This window comes from Microtus pennsylvanicus, chromosome 17 (genome assembly GCF_037038515.1).
Source record: "Microtus pennsylvanicus isolate mMicPen1 chromosome 17, mMicPen1.hap1, whole genome shotgun sequence".
Classification (NCBI taxonomy): domain Eukaryota; kingdom Metazoa; phylum Chordata; class Mammalia; order Rodentia; family Cricetidae; genus Microtus; species Microtus pennsylvanicus.
In genome coordinates, this window is record NC_134595.1 from 42,664,077 (window position 1) to 42,681,864 (window position 17,788).

Sequence of the window (17,788 nt, forward strand, 5' to 3'; positions counted from 1 at the left end):
GAAACATCAAAATGCATCACAAGAATTTGGTAAGGTAGCAGAAGCAGCATTCCCCAGCAAATCTACTTTAACCCAGAAGCAAGCATCTAGAAGCACAAGTATCAAATCGTCCCTACACATATGCTAGACCTGATCTGCACAGCCACACTGAAGATGACATCAATGAGCTAGTACTTTGTTTTCAATGTCTGACCTAGGAGACTTCGTAACAGAAGCTTTCATAGCCTCCTCAATTGCTGACAACCAGAACTGTCCTCACTTTCAAAGTGTTAAAGAGCAGCTTTCTTAGTTAAAATTCCAACTATATGAGAAAGCAACTCTTCAGCGTTCTGTGGTACCTGTGCAAGCACAGCAATGTCCATATTGATAACATCTTCACTGTCTCATGAAAAGGTGGGAAACATGTAGAAACCAAGATCATAAGGCTTAAATTGTACAGCACAGATAAAAGCAATTTAAATGAAATAAAAACATATTTGCAGGCCTAAAAGGGAAATTATAATCCAAGACGCATGGGGAAAATATTTATGTGGAGTTTTTAATCCATATTAGAATTCAGTTACTGTAACTTCACCATCAACGTAAACAGAAACCATCTTCTGAGACATACATTCTAATAAGCATAGCAACAGTATTGATGTTCAATGGGGAGTTGGTTACTTGAACTCAGTAACATTTCATTTTTCTGACAGAAATCTACAGTGGTTTCCCCCAATTACATATCTAAAACATTACCTTGTAAGAGAAAAAAAAAGAAATTAAATAAAATGCAAGATAAAAATACTCTGACGTTAAAGCAAACTATAATCCTTGGCAGATAAATTGGGTAGGAAACAACTTCAGTGATGGTTGGAAGCACAGAGCAATGGACACAAATCTCCAGCACAAAGCACATCTCTGGAAACATGAAAATGACTCTTCAGAGGATAACGGAGAGCTAAATACCCAAGAATCATCACATTTGAAAAATATTGCTTAACACTTTCCAAAACACAGCTGCAAGAACTAAAGACTTCCTTCAAACTACCAAGTGAATCTATTTATTGCAATTTTAGATAGCATTTTGAAATAATTAATGGTGTACCAGTTTCACCAAAATATATATATTTAAACTGTGTTTGTTTGTGTGTGTGTGTGTGTGTGAGAGAGAGATAGATAGATAGATATGGGGGCTAAGTTATTTATAAACAAAGGGTAGAATGTATGTGCTTTTCAAAGGGACTGAATTAAATATAACCAGCTGCCACCTTTGTGCTCTGACATACTTGAGTTAGTGTGTATGTGAATACTAAATTCGTTTTTCTGTCTACAATAAATGAAATAAAAACACCACCCTATACAATCCACTATTAGCAGTAAGTACAACAGCAAAAAATTATTGTACAATTTATACATACTAAAATATTTTCTTTCTCTAGAAATAACTCAGAGCAAAACCTAGTCATCTTAGAACTTACTTTGGAAAACCTCAAATTACAACAGGGACAAAACAACTCAGGGTGTGTACTCATGTCCAAACAAAGGTTCTTGGTCATAAGGCTGGAAGATTAATAAGTGCATGTGGTAGGATAAAGCATGCGCCAATTGTATGCCTGGGTCTTTGTATATTTATCAAACCTTTAAACAATACCAGCTAAGGAAATGTCACAAGCAGAGCAAGAAAACTGGGAACTTTGTATGTCTTTTGCCATTTTTGCTACCCAACCTACACAATGCGCAAAGTGCTAATAAGCAACACTACAGAAACACATTTACATCAACACTGAAGACCTGGGGAAATGAAATCCAACAATTTTATTTTAATGAGCTGTGTTTTCTAAATTTGTTTTATTTTTTTCCTGTTTTCATACAATATTGAAAACAAAACGCGGCACATTCACATTTTCCCGAGGAACTGTAAAGATGATCTCTACAGGGATAACGTTGGAAAGCCTGAAGCTCAATCAACTGATGTTGAAAACTCTCAGAGGGAGGAGAGGCTTGATCTGAGTGGTCTATAACATGTACTGCAATTTAACAGAAGAGATGGTCGTCTTAATAGTAATGATTTAAAAGAACTTCCCAGTCCATGCGAAGAGTACAGTCCAAGAATAAATCAAATTTCTGAATGCATTTTATGCTACGTATGTGTATACTTTGCGATCCTCAGGGGTTCGTGCCAAATATTCTCTCTCAATAAGTCCTTCAATACGTTTCTTAATAACAACTGGACTTGGTAAGAATCGAGCCTTCAACTGTTGAGTTACCTAAAAAGAAAAGGTACAAACTAATTTTTAACTAAAACACTTCTACATAAACACACAAAAACCCTCTTCTACTAGAGCTGACATGCCATTTTAAAGCTAAATTAGCCAATATAGACGCACCAGGCACGATGACTAACATCTATAATCACAGCAATAGGGAACGTAAGGTAAGAGTATTCTGCATCAACCTAACAGACAGATAAAATGACTGAAACAGAAAAAAAAGCACAAGGAAAAACTTTACTTGAAAATGTTATAGATGGTTAGAACACACTGCCATGTGTCAAAATGTGAACGATAAAGAAGATTAGTTGGATTTCACTAATCTGATAACATACCAGCATAAAGTGTAATCATTTTGATGATGGTATTACTAACTTCTGGGTTATTTTCCCAGCTTACAGAACCTGGGTAGCACAGTATGTGATGTACAACACAACTCTGGGATCCAAGTTGCCTGGGTTCAAATTCCTGATTCATATTCGTCCAGCTCCGGGATCTCAGAGATGAGTTAATGGATAAAATAACTTACAGCAATGGCTGCCAATACTACGAACAACTGTCATCATTTGTTCCAGCTGCAGTCAGACCCTAAACATGGTGCTTCCAGTAATAAATTAACTGTAGCAGCCAGTCTACTGCTAGCAACCATTGTGTATGTATATAAAGTAAATAAATATACTTGTCTAATGCTTTTAACTACAATGTAGGCTGTTTCATTTTATACAGGAAAATAAGAAGTTGGTATTAACAATTAGTACCAGAACCAGAGAGAATCTAAACATCTTTGTCCTCAAAGCTTATGAACATTTCAATAATCCACCCTGACTCATCCATCCACCTGTAATCCAGGTTTTCTTTAACTCTTGTTGATTAAGGTTATTTTCCCACAAGAATCAGTTATTAGAAATTCTGGGATGTGAAATTTCGCACTCTACTATGCAGCTACTACCTATCCTCCTTCCACAATTACCATTATAGCATCAAAAGCCTTGCACCTGGCAGGTAGTTCTCCTTTTCCAACCTTAGCCTCTCTGCATCCTCACAGTGCATTTAATACACCTGCTAATTAAAAAAAAGTAAGGAACAACAACAAAAATCTTGCTACCATCCACTTGAAATTGTCTATCCGTAAGTATCTTTCAGACTGTGAATAGCTACTTTGGACACTGCCTCCTTCCTTACAGGGCCTAGACTGTATTCAAGACTACTTCAACTCTCAAAAGCATTTTCGACTCTGGTTTCTTTGGTTCTATTTTATAAGCATTGTTATTAGTATAAACTAGGAGTCATCAGTTGCACTCACAGGTCAAATACCACCTAATACTTGTTTTTATGATATAAATCACTTATATCTAGTCACACTTGTATGTGCTGCTTCTAGCTGCCCTCAGGCTAAAACTGGCCTTTTATAAAGGTTTGAAAATCCCTGGGAAATCCTACTACAAATTTATAATGAAAATCACCGCTCTGTTGTAGATAGAATTGCCAATTTCAATGTGTTCCTTCTTTTCCAACCTTGGTGCTCTACAACAATGCAGAATCACTATCCTGTTTTCCACAGGGACAAGAAAGAAGCCATTTCATTTTAGTTTGATTTGATACTCATCTTCCTGCCTTACATAGTGTTCATCTACTTCATCACTGCTTGGTCAGCACAGACTGTGTGCTCTACTGTGTTCTCAGGAAAAGGCACATTTTGTTACTGCCCACTATTCCTACTATCAGCAACCAATATTCACTCTTCCTTTCCCAGATTTTAATACCTCCTTGTCCTAACCAACCACAATATACGCACATCAACAATCTCCATTCAGAAGAAAAGGGCAAATTACAGAACTCCTAATCCTACCACTTAGTTTTCTAGAGTTCTTCTTTCTGCCTATTACCAGGAACGATGGTCTCAAAGTACAAACTCTTGGTGGTTTCCACACCCACTTACTTCCCCGGTGTGGCATCAACTATCTACTCCTACTAGACCAGTGAGAATATATGGCAAAATTAATTTAATCATGTTTGCCGATACAGTCATTCATCTAAGCTTTATGGTTTCTACAATTATTGACCACCCACTCGTGGTCATTCCTCTGCTGTATAAAACCATACTTAGTTTGTTGTTCTCTTTGGAAGGGCATCATATTTGAACACGTTTCATAATCACCTACATAGAGCCTGTTAAAGGCAGATTGCTGACCCACGAATTTCTGATTCAGTAGGTCTGGGTAGACTGGGAACCTCTATATCTAAGACTGTTTCAGGAAAAAAAACCAAAAAAACAAAAAACAAACAAAAAACAAACCCTTTAAAACCAGCGCTCACTGGCTTCCTCTCAGCGTCCTTAGGCATTCTCACTGTTCCTGAATGTGGTACTTTCTTGCAGTGTTTTCCTTCTGTTATTTTCCATGTTACGCTTGAGCAATTTATAATATAAATTCAGTTTTGACTATATGCCTACATAATGTGAATTCATAATTTAGTGTCTAGCCTTCATGTTTTAACTGACTTTCAATGCTCTAATGGACTCCCAGCCCAGCAAACGCCAGTGTACAACAAATGTGCAAACCATTGCAACTAAGATACCGATCACAGAAGCACACCACTCTTTCTCACTATAGAGTTAAGGAGCCCAACTTCTGTTTATTCACTCAAGCCAGAAACCTAAAAAGCTAAACTCTTCCTTCTCATTTCTCAGTTAATAAACTGTCAAACCTACTCGTTTAAATTCTTAAACAAAGCTTTTGTTATCCGACTATGTTAATGACCCCTCATGGGTCTTAGTTGCCTAACTTGTGAAGAGGTCCTCAAAAAACAGTAACATTGCTAGTGTTCAAAAATACAGGTGATTTGTTTAAAAAGGTACACTGGTGTGCAGGTGTTTCATTATACAGTGTCTTGCTCGTAGTAAGCAGTGTTGTATGAAAATGATGCCAATATGGCTCCAAGCATCCTTACCTCTGCTACTAAAACATTGTGCTGCATCTTCTTCCTAGACTTCATTATTCGCACTATAGCAGCTTCTATCTCATGCTTCCTGTCATCATCTACTTTCTGTCTTGTTTCTTTCCTCTCTGGGTCGGATTCACCTTGTTTGGCTGCAACTAAAATAAAAATAAAAAAATAAAGGTATGTGTCAGAAGAAATACATTAAAAATTTGGCTTACAAGAAAATGTAATATAATTTACTATTATTCAGAGAAAAATCCATCTCAACTAGAGTACACATACAAGTTAACACAATAAGCAAGCATTAACACTCACCTCAATTATATACTTTTTTTGTCTAATTAGAAGATAGTTTTAAATAGGATTTTTTTTTTTTTAAAGGCAAAAAATGAGTTCTGCTTGGCTAGAACTCATTATTTAGACCAGGATGTCCTCAAACTCAGACATTCGTCTGCTTTGGCCTCCTGACTTCTGCTATTAAATTTGTATTCCACACATGCCTGGCTGAAAGTCAATTATTCATAGACCAGAATAATTTCTATCCTGGCAAAATTAACAGTACATAATTTGTACATTGTTCATGGCTTTCAGACCTCAACTCTTTCTTTTCCATCATGGCTTCAAGTATTATTTCAACAAAAACCTTTCAGATAGATAGATTCCAACAGTTAAAACAATTATAATGCACTACTACAGACTGCTGTAAAAAGAATTCTATAGCAATGAAATACTTTTTTCCAATTCCTTGGATTCTATTACCTAATAAAATTATTTTCATAATTCTCATCATACATTTACTCTGTATTCCAACCTTTGGGAGAGTCTCACTCTGCCCTTCTTATAGTATTCAAAATAACCAGCAAGGGGCAAAATAAAGACCTAATATACAACTATGCCATAATTGATGTAGCAAAAACAAGACCCATCTGTTGTGTTAATCAGGCCCTTAAAAGGACGTAAGCATGAAACTTTGAACTCAAACTAGAAAACCTCACAGAGGCAAATGGCTGACTTATGCACAGACATTATGTAGCAGATTTATAATTTATATTATTCTGGTAAACACAAACATTTAGATATTTGTAGGGAAAGTTCCTTGATAAGAATACTGCTTTCTGCAGGGGACATGGCTCAGTGTTGTTAAGAAGCATGTAGCCTAGTGTATGTGAGGTTCTGTATTAAAGCCCTGGTATGTTATCTAATCTCACCTATCCCTCTATCCTATCTAATACAATCAAACCATGTATCTGTTTTTCATTTAAACACACATAAGAAGACACATGGAAAAGAGAAAACTAACTGCATTCAACAGCATTTAGTAAGAAAAAAAAAGTAAAGCAATTAAAAATAATCTACACAAAGAATTACCCCCTCATGAGGTCAATGAGGGGTATGGGTTTAGATTATTTAGACTAAGAGAAATAAAAGAAATATAGTAAGTAGTAATGTGGATATCCTCAAGGAATCCTAGTTCCAAAAAGAACCTTTGAGACAAAAGAGAATATACAATAGACACAATATGAAATTATTTTTCCTGAGTGTGATACCATATTTAGAATGATGGAGGAAAATATTTTACTTCAAGGAGACATGTGTGCTGAGGTATTGTCTGTGTACTAATATTAACCTTGAAACCAGGAAGCAGGATGCTTTAATTCTAAACATTGGAAAGGAAGGATTGGCTTTTTGCCATTTACAAACAGAAAATAAAAACCTAACACAGATTATATATACTGAAGAGTATTTTCAGTATCAGCATAGAAGGCAGTACTAAAAAATGTTCACAACGGTGTTATTTATGCTTTTAAATTAAAGGTAATACTCGTTTTACAATTCTAAAACCTAGAGAAAGTACCTAAAAATCAATCCTTTAGGTAACAACCAATTTTAAAAATCTGTAAAACAGCCTTAAAAGACTTCTGACTATCAGTCAGAAACAATTACACCATTACTGCTAAGCAATCTGTAGGGCTGTGTCTCATTTGCATTTGGGTTCAGCATTTTGCTATGCTCAGGTATCCACACACCCCACTTCCCTTCTTAGAAGCAAGCACAATCATACCACAGACATTATTTTTGTTAACAATGAAACTATTACTCTTTAAAAGGAAGAAACCCAATAGATGAGGAATATTTTTCTATGTAAAAATACATGATTTTTAAGAGGAAAACTTGAATTCCAGGTACCTGTTTGAATCTTGACTCTGTGTAGTTTGGATGTGAACTGATCATTAACTGTAAATATGTGGCCACTTTCTATCTCCTTTGACTTGGGTTCTTTTGTGAGGACCCGCTGTGTTGGTTTACCACAGGCGAGGGACTGGAGGGCTCTAACAAGTTCTCTTTCAGGGATATCTGTCTCTTGTTGAATTTCCTGAAATTTCATTAGATTTGACACAATTAGATTCCCCCCCAAGATTAAAAGAACATTAATCAGCAAATAAATAGACCAAGCAGTGGCTAGTGAAAGGTAATTCCATTAAAGAATTAATTTACAATAAAAAATCTCCTGAATATTATGACTTGCTACTAAAATCTCATTATTTGAACAAACTATATAAACTGTTAAAGACAAGGGTATTTCTGCTTCAGAAGTACAATGTGTTCTCTAAAAATGCCATCTGTAGGCACCACCAGGAACTTGACAGCATTCAGGTAATACTGCCACCTTCCAAGATCACTTTGTTCAAACTTTCATTATGAAAACAAACATTAGAACCTGAATTAAACCATATATACTGCCTCTGGGATCAAAGTAAGATTTGACTACTGAAAATTAACAAACACAAACATCATAAGACAACTATTCTGAGGTCTAGGCAATTACTAAAATACAATTTTATATTGAGAAAAATAAAAACACTTGGGGAAAGAGTTGTGAGTAATTTTTAACCCACTGTGCTCATGTCAGTAGGGTAACTGAGAGTACTGCACACTCACATGACTTACTACTACACATACATGTGTGGAAACATGAAGTACGTAAGGTCAAGATTCTGTGAAGTGTTATCTTACGCATACATATCTCTGCTTCAAATAATGTTTATTACTATTGTAGACATTACAAACAATATATGAATTAACAGAAAGCTAAATAGGTCTTATTATTAAACTATAGATGGCTAGTTCTAACGTAAGTTACTTATACTGAAAGATTTGAAAATACTATCTTAGGTGGTATCTTTATTTATGCTCACATATCAGCTTCCTAATATATGCATTTACCTAGAATCTATCTTCGTATAAGATGTGATATAAAGGTAGTAAAGTCCCTTGACTGTCCTCTAACACCTCCAAACATATTCAGACTGACCTAAAATGATAAATTTACCATATCTGAAGTATTAAAAGATATAAACCAATTTGTTTCTGGGTTCTTATTTTGTTCAAACACGTTCTTCATCTATGACTTTTATCATAATACCAGCACTTAGGAGACACAGGCAGGAGGTCATGAATTTAGACACCTGTCTGGGCTATATGATAACTCATCTTGAAGGAATATATTTAAAACAGAAAGTAATTTTATGCTTTGTTATTAAGATTCCCCACCACCAATCCAAGACCCATTTCCTTCCAGTAATGTTCTGTTTATAGGCTGGGCAGTAGTGGTGCACACACCTTTAATCCCAGCACTTGGGAGCCAGATGCAGGAGAATCTCTAAGTTTGAGGTTTGTAAGTCTACTTTACAGAGTCAGTTCTAGGACAGCCAGGGTCACACAAGAAACTCTATCTCAAAAAATCAAGAAAAAAAAAAAAAGAAAAAGAAAAACAAAAGTCTTGTTTAGTCTTGTGCACTTTCTTATTCACATAAATCCTGGGACTGGTTTATCAAGTTCATAAAAAAGAAATATTTAGTTTTAAATTTCTTTGAACTTATAGGTGACTTAGAAAAATTGACCATATAATATGTAGTCCTCCCATTCTAGAGCCTTCCATAATTTTTCCTTTTAAAAGCAAAATTGATATAAATCCCGGTATAAATCCTCTATTTCTTGCTGCAATGACTATATTATGGTTATGATTCTTTATAATTCTTTTCTTCATGCCATAAGCTATGTAAAGCTTGCTTACAGAAAGTGTCATTTTTCCACACCACTATTCTGAGAATGTTTCCTTGTGATTGTCACACACTATCAATCTCACAATAATATCCATAAATGTAAATGTTTATTATTTCATTTATTACTTTCACTTTTTTCTTTTGTTAATAATTCAAGGACCTGCAGAGGAACTGTGGTAGCAAAGGCAGGCATCGCACCAATTCTCAATGGTGCTGTCCTGTTATGATGTTACAATTCTCTTTATGACAACTAAGAAAACTTTCACCCTATTTAGATGGCTAAGAGGCCTATATTTCAGCAGCGAATATGAAGACTGACTTTAAGCACCAATTGCTTTTTTCCTTAAATGGTGTGTGGCAACTAAACATCTGTGTAATATCGTACGATTACAATTTAACTGTCTTAACACATTATTCTCATGCAGATCCTTCTCTGTATTCCAAGAAGAGTACTACATAGACACATACGTCATTTTTCAACATGCATCTGTAACAGAGCTCACATCTTTTTCCTTTTTCAGCTTTGGTAACACAGTTGTTTCATGTAGAGATTTATTTCAAGAATTCAACATCTATTCTGCTGTGTCTAAATTCTTTATACAGTTTCAATTGTACCTTGTTATATTATGTAATCTTTTATATCTCTTTTAATTATTTTACTAGTTGATAAATATGTAGGGAATTATTAAGACTACACACATCTATTTTTCTATCAATATGTTAAAATATTTCCTTCTAGCCTGTGGCATTACACTTACCACCGATGACTACTATCCATTTCAGATCAACTACACCCCTTTCCCACAGAGTTTCTCTGTGTAGCCCTGGCTCTCCTTGAACTCAGAGATCTGCCTGTCTCTGCCTTTCTTGTGCTGTAAAGACATGTCATCACCACACCCAGCACTGGATATGTTTATTGACTTTCCACTTCAATTATATTTGACATTAGGGTTCAAATTAGCTTTTATACTTGAGAATCAGAAAATTTTTTAAAAAGCATACTATAGAGCCTTAATATAAGAATTACTACTCAGTTGCTTTCAAAAACCAAGTATTAGTTACTAAAACTAAGGATATAAGCTACTATTCTATGATTCTAGTAACTATTTTAGATTTCAATGAAGTTTATTAAAAAACACATAAGAAAAACCTCATTTAAAAATTTTATTACTATGGATTAAATGTGACACTATAAAATTATCTCTCTTGTAAGTCAGTTCTCAAGACAGCTCATAATAATCTTGGTAGTGCTGTTTTTTAAACATTTTTGTTACATTGTGTATTTACTGGGTTTGGTGTGTGAGTGTGCACGCGTGCACTACAACTCATTTGTAGAAGGTAAGTTAGTTCTTAACTTATACCATGTGGGTCCCAAGATCAAATTCAGGTTTGGTGGCAAGCAAATTTATCTGCAAGCACTTTAGCCCTCTGTGACATTTCATCAGCCCAGACTGACTTGGGCGACCAAAAAAGAAAGGGAGGGACAAAATGTGAGTTCCAAGGCTCTATCAACAAAGACAATGAGGCTTCTTCTTAGGGCTCTAGGAATGTTCACATTAGGGCAACTAAGGCACTACGATGTTAAAAATGACCAAAAGATCACAAACAAAGGCCTACATGGAAAGAAACTACAAACTATAGACTTTTACCAACAGCCAAAACAAATCTGCCCGCCATGAAAAACACCTTGGGAGTGTAAAGCCCAGTCAAATAACTGGATTTTCTAAGCTCAACCTGACCATTAAATACAATCTTGCCAAGGACCTTAAGCTAAAAGGGCCTGAAGCCACAGTTACACAAGTGACCTCCAGCTAACACTTAACTCAGAGAAACCAAAAGGTAACATTATTAGTGGGTGTTCTAAGGCACATGGATTGGGATTTGTTATGTGGCTAACCACCTTTCTGAACTCAAAGACGTATAGAGTATAAATTTTAAAGCTTCCTTTAAAATTATGAAGTACTTAGCTCTCCTCTAACTTCTGTGAAAGAGGTGGCTAATGGAATTGAAGGAATAGGTGTAACACAGTGTCCAGCCCAGTTAAGTGTGATATGTCGTCTCACAATGCCTGGTTAGAACCCAAAGGTTTTGAGGCCCATTACATGCATGGAATTCTACACAGAAAATTCAGTGTGTATGAATTAGATAAATTGGCAATGTTAGAGCAATTTTCTTCTACCTAAAACTTGCTTGTTAGCATCAATGGATCCCAAGTTGGTTGAAAAAGAAAAGCTACCTTCAATCATTACAGTTAACACAGCAATTCCATAGTAGTTCTAGAAAATAAACTTGGAATGTTCTTATCCCACCATATTTCTTAGTTCTTTAATAAATTAGAGCTCTCAAAATCAACCTTAGTATTTATCAGGTACAACATACTCTTCATAAAATATTCACAAACACTTCAATTAAAGAACATCTACTAGACTAGGCAGCAGTGGGGTGCACCTTTAACCTCAGCACCTAGGAGACAGGTCTACAGAGCAAGTTCTAGGACAGCAAGAGATAGCCAGAACTACATAAAAGAGCAACCCCGTCTCAATTATGCCCTGCCAAACAAACAAATAAAAACCTAAACACACATTGGAACTAGGGATATAGTTAAGTTGGCAGAACACTTGTCTAGCATGAAGGATGCCCCAGGTTTGGTCCCCACACCACATAAAGCTTGATGTGGTAACTCACACCTACAATCCCAGCATATCTAAATTAACTTGAAAATTACCATATCTAAATATAAAATCTAAAATTATAAACTACTTCTGAGTGCTAGAAGTAAATCTCTACAAATCTCATGACAGGAAATCATTTCTCACATCAAATTAATAAACTATATATAATGAGCCAGGTAGATCTCTGAGTTCTTGGCCAGGCTGATCTACAGAGCGAATTCTAGGAGAACCAGGGGTACATACACGGAGAAACCCTGTCTCAAAAAGCCAAAAAAGAAAAAAAATAAACAAAGCCATTTTAACTGAACTTTAAATATCAGTAAGTTCTCTTCTTCAGAAGAAAGCAAGCGATAGACTGAAACAATATTGTGGCATAGACATATGTGGTCTAAATGACAGCGACCCCACAGCTCTTATGTCTGAATCCTTTTGTTCTCGGTTCATATGTGGTCTAAATGACAGCGACCCCACAGCTCTTATGTCTGAATCCTTTTGTTCTCGGTTCATATGTGGTCTAAATGACAGCGGCCCCACAGCTCTTATGTCTGAATCCTTTTGTTCTCGGTTCATATGTGGTCTAAATGACAGCGGCCCCACAGCTCTTATGTCTGAATCCTTTTGTTCTCGGTTCATATGTGGTCTAAATGACAGCGGCCCCACAGCTCTTATGTCTGAATCCTTTTGTTCTCAGTTCATGGAACTGTTTGGAAAGGATTGGGAAGTATGGTATTGTGGGAGGAGGGCTTTCCCTAGGGGATGTATCTTTGAGGTTTCAAGAAACTAGTGCTTTCTGTCTACTTGTAGATCTGCAGTTCAGCTATTCCTGACACAACACCTTTGCTCTCCTTTTATTGACTCTTAATTTGCTGAAACTCTAAGTCCAATTCAATGTTTTCTTTTACAAGTTTCCTTGGTCACGGTGTTTTTGCCACAGAAATAGAAAAGTTAAGACAATGGGACAAAGCATTTGTATCTGCAAGTGTGTGTGTGTGTAGATTATACCTATGTAGCTTACAAACACATAAAATATGTGCAACATAATTAAAGGAAAATTAAGACCATGATACAACTGAACATAAACTAAACTGACTAAAACTACGGACTGTAGAATATATGGAACAATTTAGGACAGTTGCTTAAAATTTAAACACTCTCAGAAGACAACCTTAGGTGTAGTTTCTGAGGAGGCAGTCACCTTTCTCTCTTTACCTCCCTCTCAAAGGTCTCTCACAAGCCTGGGGTCCATCTCCCCAGTTCTGGAATTATATGTAAGTACCACCATGCTTGGCTTTTTTTTTTTTTTTAAACATGGTACTGGTTCAGGTGATGAAACGTAAACAACTCAACAAGTGAAGTGATTAAAAAAAAAGTAGCAAATACACAGGCAGTAAAAAGAACCAACTGCTGGTACTATATAACAGAGATGAATTTAAAAACAATGAACCATGAAACCTCAACACAAACAACACATATATTATATTTACATAGAGTTCTATAAAAGGCAAAACAACCCACAGAAATAAAATATTAGTCATTAGTTATTATGGCACCAAGAATGGTTGGAGGGAATTGGCTGTAAATAGATACAGAGAAATATAGGAGGTAGTACTCATGACTGTGATAATGGATACAATACCTACTTTTCAAACTTTGCAAGCTATGTATGTATTCATATAATATAAAAACTATATCTAAATACTGTCAATTTAAAATAACAAAAACAAAACACGCCCCAGTAATAAATGATGATCACAAAGTTTAATGGATGAATTTTACGCAGTCTCTCCTAATTGGATTCAAAGAGTCTCTTAAGTTAACTCCATTTAGAAAGGCTCAAGTAATAATAGTTAGAAACAATACCACTGGTCAAAACGTTTATTACTATAAGCCATACCTCAAATGTGTATTTCTCTCTATTATTAAACAGCATTAATATGGTCATCTGGAAAGTGGAGACTTGCAATATGTGCTTCCGAGTATTAGAACCAGTTACTTGTGCACCACCAACACCAACTTCAGATCCATCTTCCTGTTGTATTTTTTCAAAAAACAAAAAAGACATTATCTCCTACCAACTTTAATCATAATTTCAGAAATAAATTCCATATTCTCCTCCCATCCAATAAATATTGAAACCCATTTCTATATAATAGAAAGCCTGCTTAACACTCATGTACATGTACTGTGTGTGCGTGTGTACACACACACACACACACACACACACACACACACACACACACACACACACACACACACACACACACCTTTAGTAAGGGACTGTCCCCATTTTCCAGCAAGTGAACACTTCAATGTAGTCAGCAAGTTTTTATATACAGTGCAAATATTTTTTCAATTAAAGAAACTATAAAGTTCTGCATCTATGTTAATTACATATAAAAACAACAATATTTAAACATGCATTTAACAAAACTAAAAATGCTTTGGTGTCATATTGACTTATTACATGAACAAGTCTAGGTTACATCTAGATTAAAACTTTTTGCTGCCTAAGTTGATTAATTTTCAACTTTAAGGCTTGATTCAAACCAAGTAGTAAGAATAAATATCAGTCTAGACCTCAAAATTTTTGAAGATTACTTTTGAAAAAGAAACAAATTACTTGTACTTCACTTTAAAAATGACTCTACAAATATTTGCATGTCTTATAAGTATCAATGCCAATCTCCTGGTATTGATTTACAGGAAGAACTAAAAGAATTTTCAAAAGGGGTACTTTGCTTTGTATGCTCTTAAAAATCAACTTACATATTTGGCCACAGAATCTCTGTCTTAATCTTATAAATAAAAACTGCAATTTTCCTATTATTTTATTCTTTAAAATTAAGAAGACATAATCTTCACATTTTCAAATGCAGCCAGCAAACAAAAGAATACACATAATAAACAGAAACAGAGATTTTAAGTTTTCCAACTTATGAGATGGAAGTGACAGCTATCCTCACGTCAACCTAAATCACACAGAATCCACAAATTTTTAAGTTACTTTGCATACTGCAAGAGTCAACATTTACCTTTTTAACTGGACCATAAAAGGTGGCATTGAGATCTGCAGAACCCATGTGATGCTGGAGTGTGAGCTGTCGACCACTGTGTTTGGCTAAGTAGAACCTGTAGCAAAGCAAACTAAGTTTTAAAAAATTATACAATTTACACATTTGAAATTACAAACTGTGAGACAACAACCCTCTGCAAACATATAGATAAGAGACATTAAAAGATGTAGGAGGCCTTTAGGTTCTGTTCCTGCTTTTTACCAGAAGAGGAAAGTGAAGGCCGAGTATAGGCTGTTGATGTAAGTTAAGTAAGATCAATGCAACTTAATTAGGTACCAACACAATCATTCCTCTTGCACACTTTGACCAAGCCAGCTGTTCAGAGGACTGTCTCCACAGTCTATCCTAAGCCAGTGACCAACACTAACAGTGCAAAACATAACAATTAACATATACTGATGCCAAAGGAAGGACACCGACACTCTTGAGAAGTTCTTTTTAAGTCGTTCTTACACGCTAAAAGTTACTAATATAAATTCTTCTGAATATGAGGTTTAAAGTAAAATATATTTACCACTGATAAGAAATATGACTAATATGAAAACAAAATTCAAATTTGGTTATCTATAGAGTCCTTTTAGGTGTTACCTTCTAAATATCTCAAAAGCATGTCTTGGTGCTGGTGGGATGTTGCACTTTGGTGTGGCTGACTGAGTGGGCCAATATCCCGTTGTGAGAACCCGGACTGTAAGATCAACGCCACCTAAAGATACCTGTACAAATAGAAAGAGATGAACTACAACAGACTAGATTCATTACCTACCCACCCAAACAGTCTCTATGGTAATTAGCAAAGTAGTTGCAAAGTAGATATCTTCATGTCTAGAATCTAATAAAGAAAAGAGATCTTAATAATTGGATATATTTAGTTTTCCAAGTAATTATAATTACTGCCTAAACTGTTAACTTAAAATAATGACAGGATAATTCTTAGATGTGAGTAAAATTATTTTAGACTGAACTTTATCTTTCATCTATGCTTTGAACATTTTTACCTCTTAGATAACTAACATTAGCTGTAGGTCCAGTGTTATGTATCTGTTTTCAATAAACATCTATCTATATGACAGATGACAACTTCAATGAAATACATACTAGCATTACTCTCACCGTTAGGCTTTCTGTCCTCTTAAAAAGAAACAGAAAAAAAATAAACAAACACTTGTAATTCCCTAAATACTACAAGTAATCACATGTATTCTATTTTTATTTTAGAGCAAAATAATTGTTGTATGACTCCTGAAAGTAGATAAAAGGACCACTGTGTTGAATAGATTTCAACAAGCCCAAACCCTCAGAAGAGTTGTATTCAGCCTGAAGATCCACAACATTCTAATAGAACTCAAAGACTTCAGGACGCTCACAGTTGCTTTGCTGACTCTGATGCTGTCCGTCAACTGCTTCCAACACAGGGAAAAGCTTAGGAGATTTAAAGTTTAAGGTCTGCAGCATAAACAATTACATTTAAGAATTTCCTAAGTTAATAGTTTTAATTATGTTTATATGTGTGTCTGTGTGAGTTTGTGCACATGAGTGCAGTTGTCCTCATGATACAGGAGGGTGTCAGAGACCTTGGAGGTAGAGTTACATGCAGTTAGTTGTAAGGTGCCTAACAGGCTGGGACCCAATAAAGCTCTTAATCTCTGTGTTATTTGTCTAGTCCCAATATTATTTTTAATTGTATGTCTAGAGTAGCTTCAAAGTATATGGACTATATATAGACTTTCTATATATAAAAGATTCAACATTTGAGAAATTAATGCAGTCTCTTACCCCGGTTGCCTGTAGATGTTGCCTGAACTCATCCATAGTTGTGTTTGAGATGCTCATATCCCTAAACATTCCTTCCAGTTTTGATGTGAATTGACACCCACACTCAGTCTATGGAGAAAGAACACAAATACATACAAATAAATAGCTGACTTTCCTAAGAAAAGGTATAGAAACAAAGACTTTCATGTAATTGCCATCCCTGATTATCTCCTCTGAAAGTCTTCCCACTTTACTCTATGTGTATGGCTTTTAAACTTTAAGGTGTTTAAGAATAACTTCAGGATTTAGTTTTAACTATCTTTACCAGGCTCTTTCAGAAATTCGAATATACTCCATGGAAAGTGGGGCCTGAACTCTGACATTTTCTACAAACATCTCAAATGATTCTGGTACAGGTTAGTTCAGAAACTGTTCTATGCAACAGAACTTGAGAACTTTGATGTTCTGTACTTTGAACAAGTGAAAGCAAAGCACCTTCTGCCCCCACCCCACATTCAAAACCAGACTAACCTGAATCAGTTTGAAAGTAAACATTCAAAATCAAACTATTTCTAACTATATGTTGATGTTGCTGTGTTCAACCAACCACACTATTAACATTAGCTAGGCATACTACATTCATTTTAAAATAAAGCTTACCTTTAATTTAGAAATCATATTTTTTTCAGAATCATCAGAAACACTTTTATTCGTGAGCAGTCTCCTTGCCAGGTGCTGTTTATAATAACGTTCAAAAACATCCTTTTCTTGCATAAACCTAAAAAGGACCATAGCCTTATCCAATATCGTTTCTACTTCTTGTTCTGTTAGCTGCAAAAGTAATCAAAAGACAATTTAGTTTAAAAACTACCATAGTTAAGGGAAAGGACATAATTTGAGAATGTGCTCTACTTCATTCATTCCTATACTCTCTAATGTATTTAAAGAGTAGAGACTACTCAGATGGGACATTAATTATTACAGGGCTGGACTAAGAACAGATGAAATTTCATTAACAAAAGATACATTAAAACTTT

The 17,788-nt window shown here is 35.2% G+C and overlaps 1 protein-coding gene across 3 annotated transcripts in view; it reads right to left on the reverse strand.

Annotated features, from left to right (window-relative positions):
- Positions 1 to 517: 517 nt before the first annotated feature.
- Positions 518 to 17,788, reverse strand: part of Cul3 (cullin 3) — an 83,315-nt gene continuing 66,044 nt past the window's right edge. For all 3 annotated transcript variants that reach the window (XM_075952023.1, XM_075952025.1, XM_075952024.1), the window contains 8 exons: positions 17,412 to 17,582; positions 16,773 to 16,880; positions 15,588 to 15,712; positions 14,958 to 15,054; positions 13,820 to 13,954; positions 7,377 to 7,563; positions 5,199 to 5,344; positions 518 to 2,246 (listed from right to left, as the gene is read on the reverse strand). In XM_075952023.1, the coding sequence (XP_075808138.1) occupies positions 2,115 to 2,246; positions 5,199 to 5,344; positions 7,377 to 7,563; positions 13,820 to 13,954; positions 14,958 to 15,054; positions 15,588 to 15,712; positions 16,773 to 16,880; positions 17,412 to 17,582 (1,101 nt within the window). In that variant the 3' untranslated portion in view covers positions 518 to 2,114. The remainder of the gene's footprint in view (positions 2,247 to 5,198; positions 5,345 to 7,376; positions 7,564 to 13,819; positions 13,955 to 14,957; positions 15,055 to 15,587; positions 15,713 to 16,772; positions 16,881 to 17,411; positions 17,583 to 17,788) is intronic.